Source organism: Lemur catta, chromosome 3, assembly GCF_020740605.2.
Source record: "Lemur catta isolate mLemCat1 chromosome 3, mLemCat1.pri, whole genome shotgun sequence".
Classification (NCBI taxonomy): Eukaryota; Metazoa; Chordata; class Mammalia; order Primates; family Lemuridae; genus Lemur; species Lemur catta.
This window is the reverse complement of record NC_059130.1, coordinates 49,351,171-49,377,239: the sequence shown is the minus strand read 5'-3', so window position 1 is coordinate 49,377,239 and position 26,069 is coordinate 49,351,171. Positions and strand designations below refer to the sequence as shown.

Here is a 26,069-nt window from a genome sequence, read left to right as displayed (position 1 = left end):
AAGTCTTTCTCATTTTTATCACATTACAAATCTTGACATAGTGTTATCTAATCATGTAACTCATAAAAGTCATGATTTGATATAATAATACCTTCCCCCCACTGGATAATTCTGAGTCTTGGATCTGTTACTACGCTTACTGATCTGGGTAACCTGGTGTGAGTGGAACGGAGGGGAGGATATACTTGAAGAATATTTGACTAGCCCCTCCTCTCCTGCTGTTACATAGGATGGTTTCTTCCTAAGTCACAAATCTATTTGAATGTTAATTAAATATTTACAAAGTACTTTTAAATCCTCCCTGAATGCTAACATGAAGATAACAAACTATGTTTCTTTGAATAAGCAGAAATTTTTGCCCTCCCAAATTAAGGGTCCCTGAGTTTAATTTAAATCAATTCAATGGCTTGAAAGAAAAAAAAAATTGAGCACCTACTATGTGCAAAGCCCTGTGCCAGATGTGGAGATAAAAGTAAACTTTCCAGGACTAGAAATCTGTCAGAAATTACAACATTTCATATTATTTAATTCACATCATTTCCCTCTGGGCTTAGAAGCTAAATTAAATGCAGAACACCCACCTTTTTAGCATTAAGCTTTTACATTGCTCCTTAACATACAACACTGTACCTAGTTACATAAAGATGCAGTATTTTCTATATATTAACATATTATTTCACATTTTATTCATTAGGTTTTTGAAAGTATTTTAGTATGAAGTTTCCATTTATTATATGCAAAAACAAAAATAGCATCAAAGTCTTTTTGTAACTCACCAAACACTGTTAGGGAATAATGCTCATATGCTAAAAAATGTAAAATGCAATTTGTGCTGTGCCCCATTTACTACAAAATCACTACGAACAATGCATTTTGTACACTATATTGCTCCAGGGAAACTGGATCAGCATCAGGAATGAATAAAGAACACCGCATTTGAAATCAGCTAATTCTGCTTCAGCGCTTTTAAAAACTATTTGTTATGATATTACTTCCTGTCAAGCACATAATGTGATATTTTCTTCAATAAAACTAAACAGTTGCTGAAATTTCAGCTTCCCTCATTTTCCACTTTTTAAGCACTAAATATTTAAACAATGCAGACCTGGAAGTCTCAAGCCAGTCATCTGATCCACGCATCTCCTTGCTTAAGGTATAGTAAGTATCCATACGAGGCCTGTTATGTCAGTCTAACATACTTAGTGGCAGCTGTCGAAGTCCTTACCTGCCCGCAGGCCAGGCCCATTCCTCTTTCTCCCATGCCATGTGGACAGGATAAATTTAACTCCAGGGCATCTGCTCCAGAAGCCTTTAAAATATAGAAGGAAAAGGAAAGAAAAGGCAAAGCTTGATCTGTATACCGATATGCTTTCACTGTGGATAACTCAACAAAGGTCACATTTGTCAAATCTTAACTGTTCTGTTTTCTGCCTCACAGCTATCTTGTAATGTATATTTTAATTCTCTCAAATTAAGGTGTATATAACAACAACAATAAGAAGAAAATATTTATTGAGTGCCTATAAGGGTCACTCACTGCTCTACACACTTTGTATTTGTTTATCCCTAATTCTCATAATCCTTGCATTATTATGATACCAATTGTACAAGCGCAAGGGAACTGAAGCATAGGGAGGCCAAATGACAAGACTGGTTATTAGGTGACACAGTGGAGATTTCAACTCAGATCTGTTTGACATCATTTATTCTTTCCTAAACAGCTTCTGTTTTTATGGAAAAAAAATAGAAATAATAACAAATAATAATGAGAAATCTTAATTCTGGATAATTTGACACAGGGAATAAGCATGCAAAGAAAAATGTAGTTGGCTAGCTAGAATGAATAAGTAAAATTAAAAATGTGTTTAACCAAAAATAAATTTTATCCTATTTAAAAATAGCTCATGCTAAGAAACATGAAGTATTGATAGTTTTCTCTTACTTTAATTACTAAATAAGAATCCTTCTTATATAAATCATTAATTCCTTAGCATACAAATATTGTCAAAATGAACAAAATAATTCACTCTAAGCATTCTTAGAATATTTTGAGAATCTTAAATTCTTCGAAAGTCTTCTGTGAAAAACTTAAAGAATAAACAAAATATTTTGAAATTATAATATAGTAATTGAGGGATGCAAGATAAACTAAATGATTCACATTTTATATTTTTTGACCTAACTTCTAGAATTTCTCCAATGCCACAATTTTTTTTGAAGTAAGGGTGACTAGAAACTTGAATTAGTTTCAATAATATTATAATATGTCTATCACATCCTGCAAAGGCTTTATTTTCACTATTTTCCATGTACACTGCACCTTTCTTTAGGCCAATAGTTGTTTCTTCAAGATTTCTCTTTTCTTTCTGTTTATTCAAGATTTTTGTCTATTTTTCCCTGCTTTATGAATTTTAAGTAGGATCTCAACGAACTTAAGAACTCTGGTTAGTGTTAGCTATTGCTCAGTTGACTTTCTTGCCCATATTTATTCATTAGTGACTCTGCTTTGTCTTCTGCACGTTTGTGCATGGTCTCATTATGGTTTTTGCTTCCCTAATCCAATTTTAAAATGCTTCATGTTATTGGAAAATTACTGTAAATCATGCTATTTTTTTTTTCCTGCTGATTTGGTAGCGAGCACAAAGCACAGCCTGCTGAACTCTTGAGTTCTAAACATAGGTCTGCGGCTAAGGAACTGGGGATGCTTTGGGCCAGAAGGTAGCTTTCTTTGTCTTCAGCTGCTCAAGTGTACACTGTAGATAATACAACCTGTCTCAAAACCCTGTCATGTGGTAATTATCAGCTTAATTAAGAGATTGTACATTGCAATTATATATAATACTGCACATTTCTTATTATTTCTTAGTTACTTCAAATATTTCCTTTAGACTTATTTATTTAGCTGTAATGTAGCAATTAATAGCAAATCAATTCAACAGTATCTTGGATTAGATAAGGTTTAGGTGCCACTTGTATACATACTTACATTATGCATATTTCATTGCAAACTTACAATTGGCTACCATAGCAGCTAATAATAGCTAACATTAATTCAGCATTTACAATATGCCAGGTACTTTACTATGTCCTCTGTACATTTTATCTTACTTCACTCTTACAACAAATCTAAGACAGAAGATATATTATTGTTCCCATTTTACAAATGATAAAATTGAGGCATAAAAAGTTCAAAGGATTCATTCAACATCCCACAGCTTATTACTCAGAGTACGGTCTTAAACCCAAGTACTTTGAGTCTAGAGCCTGTGTTCTTACCCACTGCTATAATTTATTAGAAATCACTTATTCTATGGCTGGAGTTGTTATAGTGTGTTAAGAAAAATATAACAGCTTGATATTCATATAGCTTCTAAGATTGAAATAAAAATTAAAATCTTTTAAAAATCATCTGTCCAATATAAAGTCTTCTCAGTGACTAAATATTAAAATTTCCCCAATATTATATAAATATACAAACATCCACCCACCAAACACACTGGGAAAGGCCTTTGCAATGAGCATATAAACTTCAAAAACTGAGACAAAGCTGCTCATGGTGACACCAAGAGAGTAGGAACATTTATGTGGCTTCTGCTTGAATATTCCTATCACAGGATGCATGCCACCTTAAATGGCAGTTAATTCCATTTCCAAGCAACTAAAACCATTCAAAAAGCCTTAATTGCTGAATTAGCATGAAATGTTAAATTAACTGAAACTGGGCATGCATTCTGACTTCTGTTAGTCACAAGCTTTTTAGTTGAGTCACTTAGCCCAGAGTTTATTCTACCACACGGAAATGATTATAAACTAAAGTAACCTAGTGACGGCAGAAACATAGGAAATACATTGTTTCTAATTTCCTACATTATCTGTTTATTATCCTTCCATCTATATGAAGTGGAGTGTGGACTCTGGAGCCAGCTTTCATGGGTTCGAATCCTATTTTTACCACGTCCTCGCTGTGTAAACTTGAATACATTATTTAATTACTTTTGCGTCAGTTTCCTCATCTCAGAAAGGTGAGTACTAACTCATAGCGTTGTTTTTGTAAGGTATAAATACATTTTATAAAAGTAAATGACTTGGAACAATGTCTGGAATGTAGTAAATGCTATAAAAGTGTAAGCAAATACTATCTATCTACTTATCTACACATCTATCTAATTATCTATCTACCTATCCATCCAACTGGAACCTCTGACTCACCTTTTCTCTGCCTTGATCTGAAAAGGATTTAAGATAACTCACCTTGCCCTACATTATCTATACCTCATTGGAGAAAAGAAAAGGGAACTATTTTGAGGAATTCTTGGAATAGTGGCAATGGTGTAGTTTCTAAAATTCTCTGAATCACTTTATAAAAACTCTCAGAAAGACTAGAGTGGCAAAACCACAAACACTTGTGCAATACACACAACAAAATCAGCTCCAAAGTTCTTCCTTCTCCTTTCCTCACCTCTCCCTTCTTTTCCCTTACCTTCCTGATCAGTACAGTTCTAAAGTCACTGGGTGGGACAGAGCAAGGTCGGTGACTTGCAGCATCCGAGGAGGAGCTACCCAGGCCCAGGGAGGGGTGTCAGAAGCCTGGCAAAGCGAGAAGGAGGGGGACATGGTTTGGTGTATCAGAGCCCCAGTGCAGAGGGGAGGCTTCCGTGGGCAGAGGGGTCTGGCAGAGGACATCAGCACTCCAGCAGGGTACCATGGTGGAGCATGAAAGGCACAATTCTTTGATTCTCTCTTAATTTCTTCTATTAAAGGAATATGTTGACTTTCTAAGTAGAAATGCTGTAATCTAGTCTCCATTATCTAAAACTGGAGATACAAGTTCTCTGGGATGATACAGGTTCTCTCTGAGGTAAAACACTGCACTGGCCGGGGCCCCACAGAACACAAAGTCTCTCATCCCCACCTGGTGTCCGTCTCACTGCATTCCATCTGTCCTGTTTACCATCGCTCGTCAGGGACTTATATCCAGCTGTTCCTACGTATTTCTGCAATGTGCTTCTGTCTGCTTCTTACCCCAGCCTATTTGAGATTTCTTAACTCTAACACCTATTAGATTTCATGACCTACTGCAGCCTGGATGCAGGTAAGAAAATGATAAGGACCTGGGTAATAAGCGCTGTATTTTGACTCTGCTAGGAATACTGTAGCCACCTGGTTTTGGTACCTGTGCCTTTTCACTGGGTCTTCCTTGTCTCGTCCTACTAATTAATGATGGTCAGACCCTTGTTAATCCTTTATCAAATACCTGACTTAAAACCTTCAGTTTTGGATCTTAACCATTTCAAGCTCGTTGTTGCCAAATAAAGTACCATTCTTCCCATTTACTCTGAAATGACTTCCTTTTCTTTGTTACATGGCAATACTTGAACTCTGTACATCTTTTTTACTTCGTTCAAAAAATATTGTTCGTACGCAAAGCCCTGTGCTTGGAATTAGGGATTAAGCAGTGATCTAGACAGTGGTCTCCATCCCCACAGAGCTTGCTTTCTACCAAGCAGAACAGAGTAACCACTAGTAATGGCTAATGACACCATTTAAAATTACCGCATCATTAAATGCTACAGATGAAAAGCAAAGGCAGAGGTAGATCCAGATTTTGGGGAGCTTCAATAATTTTGAAAATACTCTTTAATAAAAAATATAAGTAAAATTTGTAAACACAAAATTAGATACAGGGGCTTGGAAGTAGCCTGTGCAAGTAAGTGCCCTGAAGCTTTAGCTTCATTAATTTCGTGGTAACCTGGCCTCTGAAGAGAGGATCTTAGCATGTAGGACAGGGAGGTTTAACCCACCTAGCCGGAGGACTCTGGGGTGAGGAAGAGAGAACATTCCTTGAGGAAGAGAGAATATTCCAGGCTCAGGGAATGGCAAAGGCTCTGAGCTGGAAATGTGGCAGAGGAGTAAAAGAAGGCAGTGGGAGCTGGAATGCAGAGAATAAACCCATGATGACACTGGGGAGGCAGGCAGGGGCCAAACCTTACAGTACTTAACAGTCATGTTAAGGGTTTTGAATTTAGGAAAAATGGAAAGAATTTGGGTTGATTGAGAGCAAGAAGATCAGTGGAGCTACTGTAGATAAACTTGGATTAGGGTGGTAATGATGCATATCGGGCCACATTCAATTTTACACTTATTCAAATTTGATGGCCTTACGCGTCACCCAGACTTTTGCAACCAGCTCAAAGGGGAGCCCCAATCCCTGTTGCTATCCTCACATCTCCTATAGTAAATGTCAACTCTCATGGACTCCATCAAGATGAGAGCTGGGCTAGGGCGAAGCCTCCAATGTCCCTGTCAAAGTGGGAGCTCCAGGAGCTCCAGTGCCCGTGCCTGACCAAGAGGTTCAGTCCTTTCCCTACAATCCTGGGTTTAGATGAAGCATCACACCATGTGGTGTGGCATATGGCTTCCCAAGCAGCTGCCCAGAGGAAGGAAGGCACACAATGCAAAAGTGCAGAGGAAAGTAGAGCTCTGTGGTGTGAAATTTGGCCAATGAGAGACAGGAGAGGGAAGGAGCCAGCAGATACATTTCTCCCCCTTCCTCTTCTCTAAGCTGCTGTGAGGCAAGATGATTCCACCATGAAGTGGGATGACACGCCACTTCCAGCCGACATGACTGAGCAAATGGCTCTATTTCCTTGTGAAATTGTGGCCAGCTCTGTAATGTACCATTCTAATACTTATTTTCCTTTTTCTCCTCTCTCATCTTTCTTTTTTCCCCACTCCTTACTGCTCTGAGATTGTATCTTTCAATAAAGCTTCTAACATTAACTTTGACTCAGGCTCTGTTTTCTAGGCTAATACACATTAAGAAAGAAATGGATTCAAGATCTTTTTAAGACCTAATATTATGAGCCTTCAGTAATGTCTCTGTTTGGTATATACCTGGTTGCTATATCTTATTCACCTTTGTTTTGGCTGCCCGAGGACTTTACACATAGTAGGCACTTCATAAACCTTCTTTTGCATGGAATTGGAATAGGTTATCAATGTTCCAGAAAAGTAGGAGAGCCTGTGGTCAGACACCTGGACCAAGAAAATTTGACAGAGCCTAACAATGCTACTGATTTGACATCGAACTGGAGAAACTTTTCTGGAGGTTGCATCTTTTTATGGTGCTCAAAAAAAACATGACAAACTCAAACTAGGTTGAAGAATGGATAAGAAGACATCATAAGCATGTGAATTCTAAGGTTAGAGTAAAAAGGAAGGTTTGGTTCAGTGTGTTTGATAAAGAAGATAGACTGGACATACATTAACTTTTACAAACAGTATTTTGAATTTACTATATTTTAATGAATGTACCCAGGTTTATTTTTTTTAACTACTCACTGTCTTAAATGTTTACTCAAAATAGTAAAATAATGTGATAGGTTCTGGTGAAACAAACAAAAAATAATGACCCCCTCCTTGTGAAAATTGTATTTCTAACAGAGTTTCTCAGTCTTTATTTTTTTTATGTGTTTGTAGAGCTGTAATTGTCCTGCTGTTCTAAATGTATCATTCCTGCTTTCAGATATAGTAGTAAAAAGCTGATAGCAGGTTTCCTCAACTTTCTATTGTGTAATTCAAGAATTAATCTACCATAAGGAGAAGAACTTCATAAACTTAAAGGATAGTATATAACATCACATCAAGTCATTAGCTCAACTTAAAACAGTTGGCATGCTAGTGTGATGTCTCTGATGTTTTGCATCCCGATCACCGACCCCAAAGAAATGTACTTTCAAGTGGCATAGTAATTTTGGCATGAATAAGTTTTTGTTGGTTTGTTTCATTTTTTCTTTCTTTCTTTCTTTCTTCCTTTCTTCCTTTCTTCCTTCCTTCCTTCCTTCCTTCCTTTCTTTCTTTCTTTCTTTCTTTCTTTCTTTCTTTCTTTCTTTCTCTCTCTCTCTCTCTCTCTTTCTTTTCTCTTTCTTTCGCTCTTTCTCTCTTTCCTTCCTTCCTTCTTTCTTTCTTTCTTTCTTTCTTTCTTTCTTTCTTTCTTTCTTTCTTTCTTTCTTTCTTTCTTTCTTTCTTTCTTTCTTTCTTTCTTTCTTTCTTTCTTTCTTTCTCTTCCTCTCTCTCTCTCTCTCTCTCTTTCTTTCTTTCTTTTTTTTTTAACTTTCTGTGGAGAAGGGATCTGTTGCCCAGGCTAGTCTCAACTCCAATGTTCAAATGATCCCCCAGCCTTGGTGGCCCAAGGTGCTGGGATTACAGGCATGAGCCACCACTTCCAGGTTGTTGGTTACTTTAAATGTGGGCTCTTCTATTGTAAGAAAATCTGCTTTAATCTGTTATGAATCATGTGTTCATAAAATCAAAAACCAATACTGCTTCTAAAAACTGTTACTGGGTACCTACCCTACCAGTTGTGATGGAGGCAGGGGCTTACTGCTGCCCTCCAAGATGCGAAGGCCTGGGGATAGTCCCTTCGTGGGACACACCTGGGCTAGTGCAGATTCAAGATTATAGTGAAGATTTTTATTTTTTAATTGATACCCTCTACAGATTGACCTTCTTGCTATGTAGATTGGTCTCCTGTGGAGAAATTTCACAGACTGACTGAATGGAAGGCATACATTTTTTCTCCCTTTCTTTTTTCTTCTTTCCTTCCTTTCTTTCATTTTTTGCTATCTAGTAATTAGAAGGTGATATTAAATAAAACTCAATTAAAGATATGAAATGTGAAAAACATCTAAGTTGCCAGTCTGTTTATAATTAAAGGCTTTTGACTTTTTATTTCGAGACAAGGTCTTGCTCTGTTGCTTGGGCTAGAGTGCACTGGCATCATCTTAGCTCACAGTAACCTCAAGCTCCTGGGCTCAAGCCATCCTCCTCCTGTCTTAGCCTCTGGGGTGGCTGGGACTGCAGGTGCGCACCACCATGTCTGGTAAATTTTTTTCTTATTTTTGTGGATACGGAGTCTTGCCATGTTTCCAAGTTGGGCTTTTGACTTTTTAAAAGTAAATTTACCTATTTAAAAATTAATGTCCAGTACTGAAAAAAATAATTTCTTAAAGTATTTTATTCTTACAGAAAGGCAGAGAAGCAAGCAGCGTGATAAAGTCATTCATCATAGTCAGCTTAAAATTGGCAAAGCTCACGCCAAGCACAGGCTCTGTGGAAGATTTCATGGTCAATTAGGTAAATACATGTATAAAATGGACCCAGCACAGAAGATCACAAGGCCAATTACTGATCATGTTTAATTTCACCCCCCTAAGTCCCAGAAGTAATTTTTCCCCTCACAGTTTTAAAATATCCAAATAAAATGTACAATCAATATTTTTTAACACTGTAGAGAGATTTATAATATTTTATAATGTAGAGTCAATTACTTCATAAGTATTTTTAGATTTAGTGTTCTATATTACTGAGAAGTTTTCAAGAAACCTCAGCTAAGACCGCCTAGACTATTTTCCATGACAGCATGATGGACATAAGTGTATAATTTTAAGTATGTATTTTGTTATTTGAAACACAAATTTGAGGCACATAGTTAGTTGTTTGCATTTGTGCAGGATTCAATTTATATTATAGAAAACCTGCTGACTAGTGTTCCATTCAGGAGCATTCTGTCCTACTATTTTATGCATGTCTGTATTCATACTAGAATAGTATTAAATGAACCTTTTATACTTTAAATATTCAAGACTTTTATATTCAAAATTTCTTCTCTTACTGTCAAACTAGTTTGCCTAAAGGCAAGGTAAGATCAAGTTAGACTCTCAAAGGTAGAATTAAATTTTATCATGGCATCCATCATAATATACAGTTTGCTTAATATGCAAATAAAGACTGTATGGATTCAGAGAATAAAGGATTTTCTAGGTAGTGTGTGAAATCCAAGGGACCGCTTTTATAGAATAGATTCCTTTTAAACTTACATTTCCATCATTTTAATGAAAATACAGGGTAAACAAATTATAATAGAAATGTTTTAAGTTACATTTTCAATTCAATTTTACCTCTACTGTATTATTTTTCATGGCAGCTCTTTATTTAAAACTAATAAAAATAGGAGAGAATAAATAAAATAAATATATACTAAAGAAATCATTACCTCAGCCATTTTGGAGAGTTCCATCCAGTCATTTTTGTTGTAACTGCACATGATGCTAGCAATCAGAATCTTTACAAAGAAAAAGGAGAGAATATAAGTTCAAGCCATTACACTGTTGTACACAAAGATGTATTAATATTTACTTATATGCATTTATAATTGCAAGCTATATGATAAAAATTAGTTTTTAATCTGCTGAAAAATCAATCATTAGAAAACAGCAGGGCATTATAGTGAATCACAGGATGACATTTGGGGCTACAGACTTGTTAGAGACTTTCTTACTCACTATCTGTGAACACTTGAGCAAGTTACTTAATTTTTCTGATCCTCAGCATTCTGTTTTGAAAATGGAGAGAATACTGACCTTGCCTTGCTCTAAAAATGGCAATGGGAATTACATAAATCTGTGTGCATGAAGGGGTTGTCTAAATTATGTAAATCCATAGAAATGTTTACTAATTACTGGTATAGCTAAAAGGTTTCAAGTGATGGAAAAGAAAAAACATAACGTTTCCTTCAATCATAACTTATTATAGTGTGCATGATACTTTATTCATAATGCATTATAGTTTTAAATTTTATTAAATATTGATTTAATTACAGTCTTACAGAAATTCTATAATGGGGGTTATATAGAGTAGTAGTTACTAGAATGTGTTCTGAAGCCAGACTCCAGGTTAGAACACTGACTCTACCACTTATGTGTGGCCCTGAGCAAGGTACTTAGTTTCCTGATTAGTAAAATGTAAATTTAGTATGGCTTACTTAGAAAAGTAATAATAACACGAATGTTTATAGCAGCACAATTCACAATTGCAAAGTTGTGGAAACAACCCAAGTGCCCATCAATACATAAGTGGATTAATAAAATGTGGTATATGTATACCATGGAGTACTACTGAGCCATAAAAAGAATGGTGAACTAATACCTCGTATTAACCTGGCTGGAACTGGAGACCATTCTTCTAAATGAAGAACCACAAGAATGGAAAAACAAACACCACATGTACTCACCATTAAATTGGAATTAATCGAACAACACTTATGTGCACATATGGAAATAAAACTCATCGGAAATCAAGCAGGTGGGAGGTGGCAGGAGGGAATGAGTAAATTCACACCTAATGGGTACAAGGTACACTATCTGGGTGATGGGCACACATAACTTTGACTCAAACTGTACAAAAGCAGTTTATGTAAACAAAATATTTGTACCCCTGTAATACTCTGAAATAATAAAAAAAAGTAATAATAGAAATTGCTAAGAATTATATAGCTCTTATGATGTCCTAGGCACTGTTTTAAGGGTTTTTACGTTCTGAATATTACTCTTCCCATTCTACGGACGACACCCACACACTGAGACATAAAGGTCAGATAGCTAATAAGGAGTAGAGCCAGGATTCAGATCCAGGCAATGGGACTGAGAATCTGTGTGCATAATCACAAGGTTTTGCTGGCTAAAAGTAAGTAAACAATACATGTCAGTAATTACTTTTTATCATTACTATTTCAAGACTACAAGATGGAGACACAAAGAGTTTGTGTCAAGTCTAGAGTCACAGACTCTAGTGGTAGATAGAGTCCACTAAAAGCCAGTGTGCTCTAACCACATACAGCCTTTTTATTTATTTGAAGGAAAAAAACAAAGATATGCTGTGAAAATCAGATAAAAATTGTGAGCCTATCAGAAAGAGTTCTGAAAACCAGGGAGAGAAGCCTGTCTTTAATGTGGGGTTAATTTCTTTCTCCTGATAGATCATAAACTCCACGGGAGCTGGGACTGTTCTGCATCATTCATCACTTTACCTTGCAATACCTAGCACGGTGTTTAGCACATAGCAAGGACTGAATGAATAGATGTCACAAGGGGTTTAGGAGCAGGAAGTTGCTTTTATCTTTTTAAGAAGATTAAGAAGAAATGATTATCATGGGTTGGAAAAGGGAAAAACGAACAATTGATGCAAATTCCTGGCAAATGATTTTATGAGTTGGACTGAAAAGTGATTAGGACTGATGCAGGTGTGGCTCTTGGATCAAATGTCTTGAATACACAGGACTGGTCAAGGAGAGGGAGCATTTAAAAAAGAGGAATCAAAAGAACTGAGAGTCTGAATCTGAGTCACTGAGAAAATCACAGAACATAAGTCAGGTAAAGGTAGAAAAATGATCAGAAATTCAGAAGCCAAGAGAAACAACAGATTTGGATAGATTCCTAAGAGAGAGGAACAAAGAGAAGAAACTAAAAGTAGATGTGAATTAGAGGAAGAAAATTAAACATGCCTAATTATTGTCGGTTGAGTTTAGGACTCAACTTTTGTGTCTAGTGAGGTTGCAGCTTTTGAGTATTTGGGAGAAAAATGTAAGAATATTTGTTCCATGGCCTTTCCTCTAAGGGCCAAAAGAAGTGAAAGGTCATATTCCAACATTCATTTGCAAGCAGAAAAGGGTCACCAGTGTAATCAAGCTGCTTCAGTTAGAGACGCTCTTTCTGCCTTTTCCAAGTGATCTAAGAGCTCCAGAATGCTCCCCCTCCACTCAAAAGGACCAGAGAGGAGTATCAAAGGGACAACAGATCTTCTAGGACCAGACCTAATACCTCTAGGTGTAGGTATCCCTTGCATTAAAAAAAAAAAAAAAAAAAAAAAATATATATATATATATATATATATATATATATATATATCAAGGACCCCATTTGAAAGCAAAAAATCCACTGGGAGGAAGCCTGGGGGCAGGTGACAGTTTCCTATTGTCTTCAGTGGCCTCAAAGCAGAGGTCAAGTAAAAAACAAATTAAAAAAAAAAAAAAAAAAAGCCCGCAAATCTAAGGATTTAGGGAATGGGCAGAGCCCTGAGGCTTGTTTCTAGAACTTCAAGGGCAGAGTCAGATATAGGGATACAGATCGGAAAAAAAGATTTTAGCCATTAAATACTAGTTCCCCAGTAGTGAAGCTGACAAGCAATAGACAGGATTTTTAGAAAATTTTATTACTTAAAATGAAATAAGATAATAAGAACAAAACAACCACAAAAAAGCACGACACCTCCAAGCATGACGAAATAACCCCCGAATTCACATCCTCGTACAAATATAAAGTGGCTGCTCAATCAGTACAGCCACATGTCATCCTCTTCGCCAACGCCCCTCTCAGAGTGCCATGGAGGGTCCTTTCGGTGGGCCGGCTCCAGCTAGGCAGATGGGCTGACCAAAGGAATGCACTGCCCTGCTTGGGACGCAAGGCTTACTAGCACTGACAGCAGGATATGATATATGATCTCACATAAGGACTAACACTGTTCCTCTTTTCTAAATGGCAATTTTAATTTTGATAAAGCTGTTTTTGCTTCAAATTTATATTGATTGTGCCAGGGTTGGTTAAAATCATCATTTACCCTATAGGTTGCTGAGAATCATGTGGCACTACAATTGGGCTTGAACAAGGGAAAGAAATATCATCCAGAGAATCGTCCAGGACATTGAAGAATCCATGCCATCAAATGCTTGTGGATGCAGTGGCTGGATATGACTGGGTGGCCTCTGATTGGACAGGAGTACCCACAGGTGGGAGGGATACATTATGTTAAGCAGAGGTAGGTTGCAATTGTATCCTCTGAGCAACTAAGGACTACTTTGTTCTCCTTTACCCATCTTCTGAAAGCAGACTCTTACCTTCTTGCCCCCAAAGATGAGAAAGTACCCCCCACTGGGCTAATCATAGGGATTGGTTATGCAATTCCCATCAAAGTCCTTCACTGAAGCTGGAAAATAAAAGCGCTTTTTCTCTTTGGTCCCTAAACTGGAATGAAATGTGCCCAGAACTGCTAGAGACCACTGACTGCTTACTTAACCACCTCCTTATCCCAAAGCTAGCTACACTAGGTGAAACTAAAGCAGAGGCAGAGGAAAGTGGAGATGCAAGACAGTGAGAGAGAATTCACCTTGCAGCCACTTTTAAGGCCAGGTGCCTCATTAACATGTCTGTACATTTTAACTAATAAATACTAACTTTTTGTCTTAAGAGAATTCAAGTTATACTCTGGTTTCTATCACTTAAGAGTCTTAAGAATTACTACATACAAAATTAAAAATATCACTTTTGAAGTAACTTTCTAACCAATTTTATAAGTTAACTAAATTTAACTTTCTACAACATTTAAAAAATGTTAAATGGTCTAAGCATTCTAAATATCCTTATCTAAAACCAAAGGATGGTTTGTGAAAATATACTATGGCATACTATTTCAGAGGAATAAAGATGACCCCAAAATCATTTTAATTTTTATTAAAAGAGAGTGTGATTTTTTCAAAGAGTCAGGCAGAAAGACATTAACACTAAAAGGACACTGGGCATAATTTAATCTTTCTTTGATGATTAGAAGACCCTTCAGTGTTTTGCTGTACTCTGTTTTTAATCAAGCAGGAGGGGAAAGGTTTTTTTTTTTTTCCTGTGAATAAAGAGAATTGATGGATATTTTATATTGTGAACCATCATGTAATGTTACTAGAAATGAATACCCAATGAAACATATTTTTAAATCAAAGTAACCTTTCTCTATATCAATATTTCACTTAATTTATGCCATTTCTAGTGCTCCATTTTTTGTTTTTTTTGAGACAGAGTCTTGCTCTGTTGCCCAGGCTAGAGTGAGTGCCGTGGCATCAGCCCAGCTCACAGCAACCTCAAACTCCTGGGCTCAAGCAATCCTCCTGCCTCAGCCTCCTGAGTAGCTGGGACTACAGGCATGTGCCACCATGCCTGGCTAATTTTTTCTATATATATATAGTTTTAGTTGGCCAGATAATTTCTTTCTATTTTTAGTAGAGACAGGGTCTCACTCTTGCTCAGGCTGGTCTCGAACTCCTGACCTCAAGCGATCTACCCGCCTCGGCCTCCCAGAGTGCTAGGATTACAGGCGTGAGCCACCGCGCCCAGCCTATTGCTCCATTTTTTTATGGCTCATATTTTAAAACATTATTGAATGAGGTGATACGTAAAAGCCAGATGCTACATAGTAGTTGAATTTTCTCTGCCCCTATCCTACATTTTATGGTACACGATCTGGTGGGAGATTCAAACAATGTCAGTTTATCAATTAATAGCAAATTTGAGCACCTGCTGTGGTGGGCACTAAATGGCACACAAAAAAGGAACTTAAGATATTGACTTAAGAGTCTTTATTCATGCAAACTTCAACCAATATTTGCTGAGCATCTACTATGCTTCAGTAACTGTTCTAACTCAGAGTGATAAACACAACAGGAAAAGTCCCTGCCTTCCTACAGGTTACATTTTAGAGAGTAAAACAGTCATACAAGTAAAAAAAATACATTAATAGGGCAATTTCTAGGTCAAGATTATTATCATTAGGCAGTAACAGGGGAGAGAGAGCATGACACAGAATCACTGGGGTACATAGAGCCCTATCAGATCGATGGTCAGTAAAAGGCTCTCAGAGCTGACTGAGGTGAGAGATAAAAAGGCACCTCATATTGAAGAATGGAATGGGGAAGTGAATGCAAGATGGCATTATGGGTAGAGGTAACTGCATGTGCAAAGACTTTGAGGTGGAAGTGGGCATGATATGTTCAAGAAAGAAAGAAGGCCTGTGTGGTTGGAGACAGGACAAGAATAAAATGAGAAGTAATGAGAGGAACAGGCAATAGCCATATCTCTGGGACCTGTGAACCCTATAGGGCTTTGGGTTTTATTGTATGTGTAACAGGAGGCTACTGAAAGGTTTAAAGGAGGATGATGAAATGGTCTCACTTACATTTTCAAGAAGTGCTTCTAACTACTTTATAGGGAATGGAATAAGGGGGTAGGGTGAAAGCAAGGAGTCCAGTTATGTTGAAATAACGTGGCTTGCATAATATCCATGGAGATGCAGAGAAACCGATAGTTCTGATCTAGAACCCACAGGACTGGTGAACGGTTAGATTCAGAGGAGCATAGAGTAAAGTATAAATTAAAAATTATCCCTGGATTATTGGCTTGAACTACTGAACTTTGGAATGTAGACAATTTACTGAGATAGAACGATGTCTAGCGAAGAAAGTAGTGGGGGAATATTAAGAGGTCCAATTTTAATATATTACATATAAAACGTCCAAGTATACTGTTAGTGAAGACATCAGTTGTGCCACTGGATATACAAGTCCAGAATTCACTAAAGAGGTTAAAGACAAAGGTGAAAATGTTAGAGACTTCAACAGATAGTGGCATTTGAGTCAGCATGCTAGGTGAATTCACAAAAGGAAGGGAATAAGCTAGAGCAAAACAAAGGGTTCAGGACTGCCCTGGTAATACAAAGGAATTTGGTGTCATGCCGAGGGAAGGAAGGGTTCCCAAAAGTAAAGAGCAATCAACTGCGATGAGCGCTTCTGTGAGTTTATGTAACAGAACAGAGAACTGTCCACTAGATGTGACAATACAGAAACCACTGGCAACCTTTACAAGAGGGGTTTCAGTGAAGCAGCAGGAACAGACGTCAGACTGGAATGGGATTCAGGGAATAGAATATGAAGAAGTAGAGAGAAAGCAAAACAGAAATCTCTCTAAAGGTTTTGTTGGGCTAGTAAAAAGAGAAATGAGGCAGCCCATAAAGGGTCATGGGAGGTCTACTCAAGAGATTCTTTTTAACGAACCATCTTTGAGTATGTTTTTAGGCCAGTAGAAATGATCTGAAAAAGCGAAAGAAACTTTTGAGGCAAGAGGTGATGATGAATCCAGACCACAAGTAGAGAAAGTGGCCTTTGAGAGGGACAGAGGCACTGTTTCTAGTTATTAGAATGGAAAGGAGGAGTAGAGAAAGAAAAACATGATTATGAATACGCTTAGGTTTCCAGATTTGGTGTGGAAAGGTAAAATCATTTTTCCTGGTGTCTAAATTTTCCTTATGAAGAGGAGGTGAGGTCTCATGCTGAGAAGTAAAGAGAATAGGACAGAGGTTTGGAATTATAAGGGAGAGATGAAAGTATGAAATAGTCTCTAAGAAAATGGGAAAGCAAATTTACTGGGTTATGATACGATTAGTAGGCCAAAAAATGTGGATATACTTAATCAGTGTTAATAATTTTTTTGAAAAATAACATTAACTAGTAAAAGTGACAGGATAAGATGATTTAAAAAATTAGAACACAGATTAGAGTCCCTTTTATATGGCTGAACATAAATACAGGTTTTGCAGATTGTCTTAGAGTTGAGAAATATCTTAAAGATACTTTTTGGTGCTTCAGTCATTAAAATTTGATGTGTTTCATGAACGGCCACTGTTATAGTGAATTCTGCTATGCAGAGAATACCTTTACAATGAAGTTTTTCATAAGGTTGACTTTCATTTTGACTAATGAATACAACTTAAGAAAATGTATATCCATGTAAACATCTAAAAATTTCTGTAAGACATTAAAATGTTAAAACATATAAAATGCCAACTGTAATCATTTATGAAGCAATTTTTGCATATTTTTCCTTCCTGAAAAATACCTCGGTTAAAAACAATGAATGGATGCTTATTCTGAAAAAACAAAATAGTGCTAAATTGCTTCCACTGTCATCCTTTGAAACTTTTAAATTAAAGAATCAAAATTAATGGTCAGGTTTTTTTTTTGTTTTTATAATTCTATTTCATTATGAAATAAAATGATTTTAAGTAGCTTTTCAAACTGAATTACAATAAAGTTTACACAGTAAACATTGAAGTGAAGAGCAATATAAAATTTCCAATTGATTACAAGCAGGCTGTCTTGTCAAATTCCCATTAACTTAGAGTCTATGCTTTAAAATACACATTGACAACACTGTTTTGGTATTCTGTAACTGTACTGTGAACCACATTGGAAATCCAGTCAACAATTCAGCTTCAAGACAATCTAAATTTTTTAGTAGGGAAAAAACTGCCAAGTGACAAAGGTGAACAACTGTAAATTACATGTAGCCAAGTTAGGTTTTGTCAAACAATTTAACAAAATCATTCCTAACACTACTGGGATTATATTGATGAGGCAAAATAGCATGGGGTATTTGATTTTCAAAGATGTTTAAACTAAGAAAATATGTTTATTAAATATTAATTAACTCTACAACATTCAAATTTTAAATGTACTTTATGCCATCGTTCAAATATATTGAAAGTGAGATTGGTGCAATATTCCTGAAATGTACACGTTGACTATAGGACATTTAAAATGAAACTCATAGGCTTTTCAAATTTTATCTGCTCATTGGTTACTTAATTGTCATAAATGAGACTAGTATTCTTACAAGTTGTCTTTTAAAATTATTTTAAAATTCATCAATTTTGGTTTATTTGGGGACCAATAAATGTCTTGTTTATATAACTATTTCAAACATAGAAAAGTCATATTTAAAGTTAAATAATATACACATAGTTTCCATAAAAAATCAGAGATGTTTTCCACAACATAGAAAAACAAGCAAACAACAAAACAAAACAACAACAAAACAACCACTGTAGACCACTCCAGGAACGATAGTAACTGTTGATTTTCCCTCTCCTTTGATCACTCCTTGATGTATGTTTATCTAGTTTTTGCCCCCAATGTGCTTAGAAACTGATCTCCCCAAGGTTAACAGTGACCTTGCCAAATATATTAGATGCTTTTTCGCCCAGATCTTTACTAGAACTCTCTTCAGCATTTAAGACTATTAACCACCTCCAGCTTCTTAAAACTGTCTTCTTCCTGAGCTTTGGAGATACCACTTTTCCTATTTGTTATAGTTGTTTTCCTAGCTTCTCCCACTTCTTACATGTTGATGTGCTCAGATCCACTCATAGTCCTCTTTTAGTCTTGCTTCAAACACATTCATTAGACATCATTTTCTTAATGATTTCAAATAATATCTACATGTAGAAAATTCAGAGTGTATACCTCCAACCTGCATCTTCCTCCTAAGTGCAAGAACTGCATAGCACCTAAATTCAATTTGCCAAAAACCAACCTTAAATTTCTCCACCCCAAATTTCTTTATTTCTCCACACTGAATATGTTTATGCTCTGCCTTTTTTGTCCCAGGTTAGAAAATTAGAAGGAGTTTTCCTTTCTTCATCTCTCTATCATCACCCACATCCAATTATTCAGCAAGTACTACCCTCTAGTCCACTGATTCTTAACCTTGGGTGAGCATTTAAATTACTTAAAGAGTTAAAAAAAATAACTCCAAGAATTCTGAGTTGCCTAGTATGGAATGAGGTCCAGGCATTAGAGTTTTTCAAGGACCACGAGGTGCTACTAAAGGCAGGAAAGTTTGAGAAGTTGTGCTCTAGTCCACTTCCCAAATATCTCTTATAAGTGCTCCAGGCACTTTAGTATGACATTCTTAATTAAGATCCTCACGAATGCTCCCCTAGATTACTGTAGAAGCTTTCTTATTAGTTGCCCCATCTCTGATTTTAGCCTGTCATCTAACAAATCCTTCTAAAGAGACAAACCTCATAACAGACTTCTGCTTCCAATCCAATTTTAGAATAAAATCCAGCTCTTTCAGAGACTATACAAGACCATCATGCAACTTTTGCTTTGACCATACACAATTACTTTGCCTCCTGAATATAACATGCATTCTGGATTCTGTTGATCATATGTCTATTCCACCTATTCCTTTTGTCTTAATGAATGAGGAATGGTCCCTGTGGACTCAGAGCATATGGTATAACAAAGGAGACACATGTAAATTTATATGAAAATAATTATAGTTTAATAACCAGAATATACTGAGAGCAAAGAAAAGGGGGGACATTTATACCTGTGTGAATCAGGGAAGGCACCATACAAAAGTGACACTTAACCAACCCAGAAATCATCCATGGGGTATTTACAAACATACCTTGAAGACATTGTGGGTTCAGTTCTAAACTATTGCAATCAAGCAAATATTATAATAAAGTGAGTCACATAATTTTTTATTTCCCAGGGCATATAAAAGTTATGATTACATTACATTATAGTCTATTGTATATATAATACCATTATGTCTAAAAAACAATGTACATACATTATTTAAAAGTACTTTATTGCTAAAACATGCTAACAGTCAGCTGAGCCTTCTGTGAGTCATAAACTTTTTGCTGGTGGAGGGTTTTGCCTTGATGTTGATGGCTGCTGACTTATCAGATTGGTGGTTACTGAAGGATGAGGTGGCTGTGGCAATTTCTGAAAATAAGAGAACAATAAAGTTTGCCATATCAATTGACTCTTTCTTTCACCAAAGATTTGTCTGTAGCATGAACTATTGATAGCATTTTATCCACAGTAGAACTTCTTTCAAAAATTGAGTCAATCCTCTCAAACTTTGCCATTGCTTTATAAACTAAGCTTCTAAAATATTATAAATCCTTTGTTGTCATTTTAAAAATGTTTACAGCATCTTCACCAGGAGTAGTTTCCATGTCAAGAAACCACTTTCTTTCTTCATCCATAAGAAACAATCCCTTATCCTCTTACGTTTTCTCATGAGATGTTAGCAGCAATTCCATCACATTTTTAGGCTCCACTTCTAATTCTAGTTCTCTTGCTAGTTCCAACACATCTGTAGTGAATTCCTCCACTGAAGTCTTGAACCCCTCAAAGTCATCCATGAGAGTTGCAATCAACTTTTTCAAAGTTAATGTGTTAATGGCTGTTAATGTAGCTATTTTGACCTCCTCCCATTAATTACAAATGTTCTTGCTGGCATCTAGAATGGTGAGTCCTTTCCAGAAGGTTTTCAATTGACTTTGCCCAGATCCATGAGAGAAACCAGTATCAGTGACAGCCATAGCCTTATTGAATGTAGAATTTCTTCATGATGTGTAGGCTGCAGAATGGATGTTGTGTTAGCAGCCACGAAAACAACATGAATCTCCTTGTACATCTCCATCAGAGGTTCTGGGTAATCAGGTTCATTGTCAATGAGCAGTAATATTTTGAAAGGAATCTTTTTTTTTTCCTGAGTAGTAGATCTCTACAGTGGGCTTAAAATATTCAGTATATCATGCTGTTAACAGATGTGCTGTGATCCAGGCTTTGTTCCTTTTATAGAGCACAGGCAGAGTAGAGTTAGCAAAATTCTTAAAGGCTCTAAGATTTTCAAAATAGTAAATGAGTATTGGCATCAATTTAAAGTCAGCAGAGAGTTGGCCTGTCTCTTAAAGTTTTGAAGCTAGGCAATGACTTCTCCTCTCTAGCTTGAAACTCCTAGATGGCATCTTCTATAATAAGGCGGTTTCATCTATATTGAAAGTCCATTGTTTCGTGCAGCCACCTTCATCAATTATCCTAGCTAGATCTTCTGTAACTTACTGCAGCTTCTATATAGCACTTGCTGCGTCACCTTGCATTTTTATGTTATGGAGATGGCTTTTTCCTTTAAATCTCATGAACTAAATTCTGATAGCTTCAGACGTTTTTTCCTGCAGCTTCCTCACCTATTTTAGCCTTCATAGAATTTAAGAAAGTTAGTGTCTTACTTGAATTAGGCTTTGGCTTAAGGAATGTTGTGGCTTGTTTCCTCTTCTATCTAGACCACTAAAACTTTCTCCATATCAGCAATAAGGTGGTTTGCTTTCTTATCATTCATGTGTTCACTGGTGTAGTACTTTTAATTTCCTTCAAGAACTTTCTCTTTGCATTCACAGCTTTGCTGTTTGATACAAGAGGGCTAGCTTTTGACCCATTTCAACTTTCGACATGCCTTCTTCACTATGCTTAATCATTTCTAGCTTTTAAGTGAGAAACATGCAACTCTTCCTGTAACTTGAACACTTAAAGGCCATTTTAGAATTATTAATTGACCTAATTTCAATATTGTTGTATCTCAGGGCACAGGGAGGTCTGAGGAGAGGGAGAGAGATGGGGGAATAGCTGGTCAGTGTAGCAGTCTGAACACACACAACATTTATGGATTAAGTTTCCTATTTTCTATGTGTATAGTCCCTGGCATCCAAAAACAATTACAATAGTAACATCAAAGATTATTGATCACAGATCAGCATTACAGGTGGAACAATAATGAAAAGGTTTGAAATATTGCAATAATTACCAAAATATGATACAGAAACATGAAGTGAACATATGCCGTTAGATAAACTTGCTTGATGCAGGATTGCCACAAACATTCAATTTGTTAAAAAAAAAAAAAGATATCACAATAAAATTAGGTATGCCCATATTGGAAATTGATTAGAAAGACAAAGGAGATAGAGTACTGCAAGTAGAGTGTGCAGCAACAGCAAAAGCACGAGATGCTGTGTTTAAGGAATGTGCTATAACTTACGGAATCTCAGTTCAGTTTGGCTGACTTTGGGGAAATGAAGTGAGATACATAGGTAGGAACTAGTTTTATGCAGAGAAGGGACTAAAAGAATGGTTTCTAATCAGCTGAACATTTGGCTTTGAAGTTTAGATCTTTGTCTAGCAAATTCCTGCTCCTCATTTCAAATTACCTTCTGGGAAGACTTCCCACTTTCCCATTCCTCCCCTGTGTCAGGCACCCCACTTCTCAGATCCCTCAGGATCCCTTGCATTTCTCTGCTATAACATTTGTTATGTTGTATTCAACTGTTGTTTCTATATTTTTAAGATGATTAAAGTTTGGAGAGACAGGGGTCATTTTTTCAGCTCTATATCTTTAGAACCTAGTATTATACTTTATACATAATTGCGGTTCAATAAATGTTTGCCTTACAGGAATATTAAGATAGGTGAGAAAAGAAATTCCAAGTAATGTGCATTTTTATTACCAATTCCAATATCCACATGTAAACATTTCTACATTCTAGAAAGAGAATGAGAAGGATAGATAGGTGCTACAAGATAAGGGATTTGAGACCTTCCTATAATTTACAAAATATTTTTATGTCAAAAAATAATCCCTTATTTTTGTTTCTATATTTACATTTAAATATACATTTTTATATACATTATCTCATTTATTCCTCACAATAACTTTGAATTCAGAGACCTTTATACTGAGAATAATGAGGCACAGATAATTCAAGTTACTCTACCAGGGTCAAGTTAATCAATACCAGAGGCAGGGATTAAGATCAGGTCTTTTGATTCCAAGTTCCTCTCTTCTAATCAAGACTATACCATATTGATTTCCTATCCCTTCAATTTACGTTAGAGATTCTAGTTGATTTTATGTCCTCAATCCTCTTGTGGTAGATTGTTTGAAAGAACATGTTCCCTCCCTGTTTACATGTCCCTTTGCAGCTATTCCCATCAAGTGGTGGAGTTTACTTACCCAACCCTTGAGTGTGGGCTGACTTTGTGACTTGTTTTAATAACAGAAGTGCTGTTAAAATTGTGTCAGTGCTAAACCAAGGCTTGAAAAGGCCTGGTATTCATCTGCTTACTGTTTTAAAATCCTATCTAGCCATGGAAACAAGCCGGCCTCGCCTGCGGAAGGATGAGCGCCTGCATATCACAGGGATGAGCCATCAAGCTGAGGCCATCCTAGACCACCCAGCTCTTAGCCCACCTGGAACCTGACCACAGATGGAGTAAGACCAGCTGAGACCAGAAGGACCACACAGCATAGTCCAGTTAAGCAAATTGCTAACATGAACAATCATGAACTAAATTCACAGTTGTTTCAATCCTAAATTTGGGGTGTTTTGTTATGTAGCAAAAGCTAACTCATGCCACTTTTAGTAAGTACAGCAAAAAGAACTATCACATGCTGTGTACTTGCATGTGCTGAGCACTGCATTTAGTACTTCATATGCATTGTCTTTAATCCTTAGAACAACAACACAGCATAGAAATTATCAGTCCCACTTTATAGAAAAAATAATTTCAAGAGGTTAAATGACTATTAACAGATGCATGGCTAATAAAAGTAGCTACAAAGCTTGATCTGTCTGACTATAATATTTGTGCTATGAATCAGTTTCTGTGCTCCTTAATCAACATTTATAGAAAACATGTGGGTTTACTTTTATAGATGGTGAATTTTATTCAACGTGTGTCAATTTTTATTACTTTACTCTCAGAGACTAACCTTAACCTTTTGTTCTCAGCCAATGTGTTATTTCACTGTAGCTCCATGGATACCATCTAAGCTAGATGGGAGATGGAATTGCCTAGGAAATCATAAAATCAGAGGGAAGAACAACTGAGCAAGAACGAATATGGTGATGCACGGTCTCCTGACCACTTAAATATGTTAAGTGCTGATGATAGGGTGGTGTTGACCCTTTATAGTCTGGCTCCAAATCATATTGCTTATCTTGACATAGAGAACAACTCCTTATTTATCCTGCCCACCCACGTGTACTTTTAGGTTTCCGTTCTTTTTCCCATGTTGGTCTTTCTTCTTGTAGTATCACCCTGCACCTCTGACAGTGTATCTCCTCTCTACCCCTTAAGGTCTAACTCAGAGCGAACCTCAATCATACCACCCTCAGTGATCTCAGACATAGAATCACTGTTTTCACTGGGTATTCAAGTATGCTATGTCTACTCCAGGTCCTACTGCACTGAATCACAGACAGGCACTTATTCATACCACTGTCTTCTCTTATCTTACTTCTCTTCTTACTCCACTCAGTAGAAGAACGTGTTAATTTGTATTCACCTTTGGTTTCTTATCATTTGGTTCAGCATTGCCTAGCACCTAATGTGCATTTAATAAATGTGGAAGGAAGGATGGCTTATTGTTAATGATTTTTTTAAACCTTCTGATTCATCCCTATGAAGATTGTAGTACTTGCTACAAAGGTGCATATATGAAACTATCATGATATAAATATAAAAGAGCATGATTACAACTATATATATTGTAGTAGCATTTGTCATATGTATATATGACTTTATTTTTTAGAGCAATTTTTCATTCACAGCAAAATTAATAGGAAAGTATAGAGATTTCACATATATTTCCTGCCCTACACAAGTATACCCTTTGCCATTATCAATCTATCCCACCAGAGTGGGATTTGTTACAACTGATGAGCCTACATTGACAAATCATCATCACACAAAGTCCACAGATTACATTAGGGTTCATTCTTGGTGTTGCACATCGTATGCATTTCGACAATGTATAATGGTATGTATCCATCATTATAGTATCACACAAGAGTATTTTCATTTCCCTAAAAATCTTCTGTATTCCACATATTCATTCTCCCCTACCCCACCAACCCCTGGCTACCACTGATCTCTGTACTATCTCTGTAGTTTTGCCTCTTCCAGAATGTCACATAATGAAATCATACAGTATGTAGCTTTTTCAGATTGGCTTCTTTCAGTTAGTAATATGCATGTAAGTTACCTCCATGTCTTTTCATGGCTTGGTAGCTCATAACTTTTTAGTGCTAAATAATATTCCATTGTCTGTATGTACCACAGCTTATTTATCAATACACTTACTGTAGGATATCTTGGTTGCTTCTAAATTTTGGATATTCTGAATAAAGCTGCTGTAAACATCCTTGTGCAGGTTTTTGTGTGGACATAAGTTTTTAAGTCCTTTGGATAAATACCAATGAGAGTAATTGCTGGATCATATGGTAAGAGAGTTTTTAGTTTTATAAGAAACTAAGCCACACGCTGTCTTCCAAACTAGCTGAGTCATTTTGTATTCCACTAGTAATGAATGAGAACTCCTTTGCTCCACATCCTTGTCAGAATTTGGCATTGTTAATTTTATGAATTTTGGCCATTTTAATAGGTATGTAGTGGTATGTCATTGCTGTTTTAATGTGTATTTCTGTGATGACATATGATGTAGAGCATTTTTTCATGTGCTTATTTGCCACTGTTTATCTTCTTTAATGAGGTGTTTGTTAAAGTCTTTGGTTCATTTTTTAATCTGGTTCTTTGTTATTTTTGTTGACTTTAAGTGTTCTTTTTATATTTTCAATAAAAGTACTCTATCAGATGCCGTTTTTTCCAGATATTTTCTTTCAGCCTGTGGCTTGTCTTCTCATTCCCTTGACATTGTCTTTCACAAAGCAGAAGTTTTTAATTTTAATGAATTCCAGTATATCAATAATTTCTT

At 36.3% G+C, this 26,069-nt stretch overlaps 1 protein-coding gene across 1 annotated transcript in view; it reads right to left on the bottom strand.

Moving 5' to 3' along the window:
* DPYD (dihydropyrimidine dehydrogenase) overlaps positions 1-26,069 on the bottom strand; it is a 797,518-nt gene that overhangs the window by 268,955 nt on the left and 502,494 nt on the right. The window contains exons 15-16 of the mRNA XM_045547470.1: positions 10,055-10,123; positions 1,226-1,309 (exon numbers count right to left, since the gene is read on the bottom strand). Of these exons, the coding sequence (XP_045403426.1) occupies positions 1,226-1,309; positions 10,055-10,123 (153 nt within the window). The remainder of the gene's footprint in view (positions 1-1,225; positions 1,310-10,054; positions 10,124-26,069) is intronic.